Source organism: Pteropus vampyrus, unplaced genomic scaffold (genome assembly GCF_000151845.1).
Source record: "Pteropus vampyrus isolate Shadow unplaced genomic scaffold, Pvam_2.0 Scaffold45, whole genome shotgun sequence".
NCBI lineage: Eukaryota > Metazoa > Chordata > Mammalia > Chiroptera > Pteropodidae > Pteropus > Pteropus vampyrus.
Genome location: NW_011888826.1, coordinates 3,265,746 through 3,273,474, shown reverse-complemented (window position 1 = coordinate 3,273,474; position 7,729 = coordinate 3,265,746). Strand labels below are relative to the sequence as shown.

General features: G+C 35.7%; 1 protein-coding gene across 1 annotated transcript in view; it reads right to left on the bottom strand.

The window, feature by feature from the left end:
* Positions 1–624: 624 nt before the first annotated feature.
* TGS1 (trimethylguanosine synthase 1) overlaps positions 625–7,729 on the bottom strand; it is a 38,164-nt gene continuing 31,059 nt past the window's right edge. Inside the window, exon 13 of the mRNA XM_011359164.2 lies at positions 625–1,206. Within this exon, the coding sequence (XP_011357466.1) occupies positions 1,084–1,206 (123 nt within the window). The 3' untranslated portion in view covers positions 625–1,083. The remainder of the gene's footprint in view (positions 1,207–7,729) is intronic.

Genomic DNA, 7,729 nt, shown 5'->3' with positions numbered 1-7,729 from the left:
GAGTGAAGTCAGTCAGATAGAGGAAGACAAATGCCATGATTACACATATATGTGGAATCTAAAGAACAAAATAAACAAAAAAACCAAACAAATTTATAAATACAGAGAACATTTTGAGAGTTATCACATGGGAGGGAGGTTGGGGGGAATCACTGAAAAAGGGGGAAGGGATTAAGATGTACAAATCTGTTACAAAACAGTCATGAAGATAAAAAATATAAGGAAAATAGTCGATAATATTGTAATAACTATGTACAGTGTCAGAGGGGCACTATATTTATCGGGGTGACCATTTTGTGAGTTATATAGCCGTCTAATCACTACGTTGTACACCTGAAACTAATATAATATTGTATGCCAACTATAACTGAAAAATAAAAATATTATTTAAAAAAATATCCCAAACAGCTCAAATGTCAGTCAATAGGGAACTGGTTAAATTATGGCATACTGGGGTGGAACACAAGACAGCCACTAAAAGGAACAAGTAGATCTGTATGTACTGACATGGAAAGGTCTCCAAGATACATTCATAAAAAAAAGTCGAAGGGAAAAGTACTGAACAGTGCATCAATGAGGGGGAAAAAGTGGTTGAGAGTCTACTGCAATTCCTTTCTGTCCTCCAAAGGAATCATAAGATGTTAGCTGTGGTTATCTTTAGATAGATGAATGAAGGGTAGAGGAAGGGAAGGGGAGAATTTTACTTTTTATTTTTGAACCTTTCTGTACTCTTTGTTTCTATCCTTAAAGGTATAACATTTATTTCAACAGGTTAAATGGGTAGATAGACTAGAATTCATTTACTGTTTTCTTTGTATCTCTCTGTATTATAAAAACACAGTAACTGTTTTTTTAATATACACACACAGATGTTAAACCAAAATATATAAAATTTAAAAAGATACAGACATATGCACATATATACACACACATGCTGACTGACATTAGCACAGGAGAAAGCCCACCCTTTCCACGTCAGACACTTACTATCCTAATGTTCAATACACATAGTTATTCCAAGTGTCTCACTGGAATAATGTTCTGACCACTGCAGGATCTTTTTGTCCTTTTATCACCTCACGATTATGATTCTGAGGCTGGTCTTCGGATCAGGTCCCCAAAATAAGCAGTGATTGTCTTCAATTTATTATTAAGAAAGTTTTGTTCTATTTCTACTTGCCCTCCAGGCCCAGCTAAGGACGCCACCTAAAAAAAAAGAACAGAAGAAAGTCACACATACATAAATATGATTTCGAAATAAATATTTCATTAAAACATTTCACCAAATAGTAAGATGACTCTGGCTTTTTATTCAAGTCCTTCAAACAATGAGGCATCTCAAATGTTCACTCTAGGTAGGTATTAATGCACTATTCAGTGGCAGAAATGCCTGTTGTTTCAGACACTTTCGATATTATAGGTAAGACCATAGTGCTATGTTATGGTACAGGACCTAATTGCTCCAATGCAGAAGCTAAAGAACTCAGAGGAAAAGAAAACGAACACGCCCTTCCTACAAATTAGGCTTATGATGAAAATGTAAAGAATAACTCACTTTCCTGAATACTTTTGTCCTGTTCATCTTATCTGCTGCTTCTTACCCTCTCATTCCTTCAACAACATTTACTGAGTACCTGCAACATGATACTAGGAATCAAACATCAGAGAGCGAGAGGCGGGAAGGATCCCACTCCTGCGAGTACTAGTCTCCACTACCGACTTTTTTCCTTCTCTGATCTCTTCTGCTGCTCTCCCAACCTGGACCATCTCCTCCACCTGTTGCTCTGTGTGTGTGTGTGTGTGTGTGTGTGCGCGCGCGCGTGTGTGTGTGTGTGTGTATTTTTAAACCCGCCCCTTTTTTTTAATGTGGTAAAATACATTGCTTTTTGAGGTCTGCTGGAAGACAGTGATCAACCGCTTTATTAGGAAGCTTTAAAAGCGCCACCCCCTTTCCACCTCCACAGAGTTAACATCAAAAGCGTCCACCTAGCAACGCTTTACCTTTACCTCAAGTTCTCATACAGACAAGGTTTTGTTTTAGTCCAACATTTTTTCATCCAACCTCTCAGGTCTACTAAATAGCAAATATATTACCTTCTCACCCAGAATTATATCATCAGAGATCAGTTTATTGAGACACTAGTGAGGACTCAGGGAGAGGGGAATGTAGCGGGAGCCCTGGGAGTCACAGATTGGAGACACTGAATGTTGGAGAAAGGGACACCCTGCCAGGGATAGGGACCAACAAGAGGAGACAGGCATTTTCTGAAATGAATTCTCTCACTGTAATCAGAAAAACTGTAGTTGTGTATTTTGTAAAGAGAAGTGTTTATCTAGTCTGGTCTGGAGGCTGAGAGATCCAATCTCAGTGGTATCACACATGCTACACCAGCATCTGGCAAGAGGAAAGGTTTATTGTGCATTGCCAATGAGTATGTATTTTAAAGCATTTCAATTTCCTGTTAGAAAAGAAGTCACAGATACAGAAATAGGACAGAAACAACAGGTCATTGTATGGTCCATCCTTAAAAAAAAAAAAGGCAATAACAATGTCAACATCACTCTCGCCCAAAAAGGGACAAAAAAAGAGATGGCTGTGCTTTTATCAACAGCAATAGATGACAACGGAAGTCAAACAGTATCTATTATGCTAAAAAATGTAATAATTAAAGTAAAACTAGAAATTAAAAATAGCCAAGTAGTCTCGGAGTGGCAATTATTAGAAATAATTGTTTTGCTTTCTGTTTTTGTATCTTTAGCAGTCTGATTTTTATCTATCAGTCAGTCTGATTTTTCACAAGGAAGGACAAAATGAAGAATTTTGTCTTTAACTAATGAAAGGCATTTTGACCAGTATATCTAAGATAAATTGTTTCACAATAATTTTTCTACAAGTTAAGATATAACTTAAACGGTGATTGATTTAAAGAAACTGACTGGCAAACGGAAGTTTTCTTGGGGGTGGGGTGGGGTGGGGAAAGAGGGGACGAGAAAGGAGAGAACAAGAAGGGTTAAGAAAACCAAAGGAGAGCTGAGACAATGGCAAAACATCTGCTAGGAGGAGTCTAGCAGGAAAAAAAAAGCAAAGTCAGAGGGAAATTTTAATACTAGTCTATCAATAATTTGCTGTATCAATTTGGAAAGACATTAAGATAGGCTTTGGCTTTCCAAATCTGAAAAATGGGAATACTGCCTATCTCTTCAAAAAGAGCATTTTGTAAGCCATAAAAAATTTACATTAAAACAAATCTCTGAGAAGGTAGGGTAGTTTCTTTTCTCTCTCTCTATTATTTAAAGGGTTACCTGAATTTAGATGCTTTGGATAGAAAAAGGAATAATGATGTGGTTACATGGGAATTTTTTGAGGCCTGTTAAAAAAGACAATAAATTACTTATTCAATAACTATTTAGTGAGCGCTTATAGGTGTTTTTTCTAGGTTGTGGAGTGCAGCAAAAAAACAAAAAACAAAAAACAAAACAAAAAACCAACTCTCTGCCTTCATGAATCTTACATTCTAGCTGGGAAAGTCAGACGACGAACAAATAAAACAAGAATTGCTCCTGAAGCTGGAGGAAAAGGTGAATCTATGTCAAAATATAATGGCAAGGTAAGTCCCATATGCACACTTGGCTTCTGGTTACAGCATGCATGGGGCAGGGGGCGGGGGAGGGAAGAAAAGAAACCTTTTTTTTTCGTTTTTTGGAAGGATTTTTTAAAAACGCAACATTTTATATTCAAATGTTCTAATTAAAAATAATTTCTAATAGGTGAAAAAGGGGGAGGGATTAAGATGTACAAATTGCCAGATATAAAAGTCATGGGGATATAAAGTACAGCACAGAGAATATAGTCAATAACACTGTAACTACTACGCATGGTGTCAGATGGGTACTAGACTTTTCGGGGTGATCACTTCTTCAGTTATATAGATGTCTAATCACTATGTTGTACATCTGAAACTAATATAATATTGTATGCCAACTATAATTGAAAAAAATAATTTCTAACTTTAGCCTTGTACTTTTTTATTTTCATAAATATGTATATAAATTTTAAAGGTTAGAATTCTGGAATTGGAAAAAGTGTAGATTATGTAGTTCAAGCCAATCGGTAATACTTTGCTTTAAGCAAACCTAATGCCATCAATTTCCAGCTGTCTTTTTCACTAGCAGATTTAACTGACAAAATGATATTTGGTTCCTTCCCCTTTTTTAGTTATTAAAGTTTAATACATTGAGGGTGGGGAGAAGAGAGGAGGAGAGGAGAGGGGAGGGGAGGGGAGGAGAGGAGAGGAGAGAAAGAGGCAAGGAGGGAAAAAGAGTGGGTAAGTAAACATAAAGATCAGCAGCTCTGGAATATATGCTGTTTTAGGCATATTACCCTAAATATACTAGATTTACTAAAAGAAAGCCCAATTAGTTTGGACTGGAACTAGAACTAAAGACTGAATGCTCATTAACTGGATATTATATCAGGCAATAAAGTTGTTCTTTGGGGATGGGGAAAAGAGAAACAGGTAAAGATCATGATGAAGGTGACAACTTCAGTAACAGGTAAGGCACAGAAGAGTCAAACATTCAAAACTGCATTACTCTTCAAAAGCAAATTGATTTAAAGTAAAAATGTATAGTAACTGAACAAGTGCGAGAAAATAACCTCCAACCTAGATGCTAATGGAAAAATACATATTAAATATGAAGTACAGGAACACTTTATAGGAAAGAGGCAGAAAAATTAGAGCATTGAAAAAATGTCCTTTTATTACAAGCAAATTACACCAGGTGAAAATTAAGAGTATTTTTGATGGGGCCTACAGATGTCAGTCAATTATACTGACAGGAGCAGCAAGCATCTGAAATATTGGCTGTGATTAGAAACCTAATGTCACACTGGCAAGTACCTTACCCATGATTCCCTTTGCTTCCATGTTTCTTTTTTTACAGCCAATAACTACACAGAAATAAAAGTAAGTTGGGTAAAAATATTTCTAATGAACAGTTCTCCGGGAGATAAAAGAAGATAATATTTTTTATCAGTAGAAGATCAGGCAACACTCAAACTTACAAATATTTATTAAAATTCATTCCATTTCTCTGTACATGGTAAACAGAAATGAGATTTCTATGGTTAAGTGAATAAACCTTAAATATTTACTTATTGATTAAAACAAATATGATTTTAAAAAGCTAACATGTCAACAGAGGCACACTGGTGACAAGTCAAAAATTCTCCTGGGCATCAAAAGCTTACCAACATTAGTCTCTTAAAAGAAAGCTACCAATCAATAATCAGATCACTAAGCTTTGTCCCTTACCTGTTCTCAGAAACAGATACTGGAGACATGAAGATTATTCTTAAATTCAACAAGTTATATAAACCACAACAGACCAGAGCGTCAGGACGCCTTTGGCTTTGGCAAAGGTCTTGTACATGGCCTCATGTGTGGCATCCTTCTATTTTTAGCTAAGTCATTTACTGAAAAAACTTACTCAAAGAAGTGAAGAAAACAATCTTATGTTCAGAAGCATTTGTGCCTTCCCACACCAGTCTCACAGCCCCTCTGGAAAATGATACATGCAGTATGGGCATGAATACTGTTGTAATCGTTCAGTGGCAAACTTTCTTTTGGTTAATACACATTAGAAGCTGATCAACTGCATTCTTAATTGCAATGTATGGCTGACCAGTTTTAAAGGTTGGGTATTTTCAGGTTAAGCAGTTTTAGAATTTATTATTCGTACATGTACCAGAAGTTGACTCTAGTTCTTAGCTCTTTCTACTGTCTTCTGCTTCTGGTGTCTAAACCTGGACTAACAATCCTCCACCTGCTGGGATGGCTTCACCATACCAATTACATGGATATGGTTTAGGCTACATGATGGTGCTGCCATTACACCAGATTTCCACCATGGACATTTTATCTGGAACAATTTGACACAAATTTCTTATCAATCCTAATATTTAGAAAGCAATAAGGCCTTGTTTTTTAATTAAATAAGCAAATACTATAATAGCTCAGAACTAATATTCACAAAGAAATTACTGGTAAATTTTAACTGCATTCAGCCAAAGACAAATGCAAAATGCTAATGAACCAAATTTAGTTGTATTTAAAATGTATTTCCAAATAATAACATTATCTAATAATTTCCATATTTAAAATAATTTTAATTATTCAAATGCATAAAACTGTATTATTTCTTATACATAGTTAGTTTAAGAAATGTTATCTATAAATAAGCCCTCCCTCCCTCCTTCCCTGATAAAATAAACTATTAGAAGTATAATGATTGCTGTAATTAGGAACTTTTCCCTTCCTAGACACCATATATTAGCTCCAATAATAGAGTCTCAAGAACTCTACCAAGTAGAAAGATGAGATCTCTTGATTAAATCTAACATCAATTTCTATACTTAAAGATACAACTTAACCGCAGGATAAGTTCTACTTATGCCATTAGGTCAATTTATAAGTATTTTCCCACTTTATCAGGAAATAAAACAGGTGAGGTTTGGCCTAATTGTTATCATGATGTCTACCTGGGGGGAGTCGTGGAAGGGGGTGTGTGTCTACTAGACAAGTGCCGGAAAGTACATGGCGCAGGGCTTCCCAGTTAATTTGTCAATATGATTCTTGGAGATGGTGCTCAATGTTGTCTTGCTCCCTGTACTGGTATGAATAAATTATACAAAAAAGTAATTTAAATTAATTTGACTTGAAGAGCATAAAAGCTATCAATTTTCTGAGGCCAGACAGTTTAGCCATGAAACCAAAAAAGGATAAGGAGGTGCTATACCAAACCAACCAGGAGCCGCTCCTCTCACCAGCCCTGCCCAGTGTCTGCCTGCTGCTAGAGGTTCCACCCCCAGGGGTCTACAAAGATGGTGCCTGACAATCACTGCTGTGGAGCTTCCTTAGGGAGACTAAACCATTCTACTCCGCTCAGAGACCTCTACCGATATTACATACATTTACTTAAAGGAAGAGCTTTCAATGGTTGGAAAGCATGACAGATGTATTGGCTACAATTTTACAGTTGCAATAGGAAAGAAATGAAGAAAAACCGAACGAGATACAGCCATCAAATAGATGAAATACATTTATCCTGGGCTCTCTGAATTGAATCTAATCAGTTCCCAAGTTTCTGTAGTGATTTCAGAGAGTTAGGTATAATAACTTCCCTCCAAAGAGCCAACAACAAAAAGATTTTCTAAATTATTCTAAATTATTATAGTGAAAGTTTGGATAAAAAAAAAAAATACATGTTGTGGAATACCCCCAAACAGAAAAAGGGACTAAGAGACTGAGGTAATAGGGGACGTAGAAAAATATTTTACTAGCTAGAGAGATAATTAAACTCATCTCCTATAAGGAAAGACTGACAGACAAATTATAATATAATGCCCATTCTCAGTGTAACTACCCTAAATATAAACATCATTCAGAGTATAAATTTCCTTGGATGGGAAATTAATGTTCTTTATAGACATTTCTATGAGAAAAATAAAGCTTGAATTTTAAATAGGAGGCTCATACACTTTGGGAACCCAACCTATTTATAAGCTCAGGTTGTTGTGAAATTCTAAATATTTCTTAACGAAAGTAGACTTCTCTGTAACTCTGCTCTCTTTCAATCCTGAAGTACTATCTCTTCTCTCATTTAAAAAATCTTATACATTTCAATGGTTGAAATTTTAAAAAGACAAGTTGATTTCTTACTGTAATCT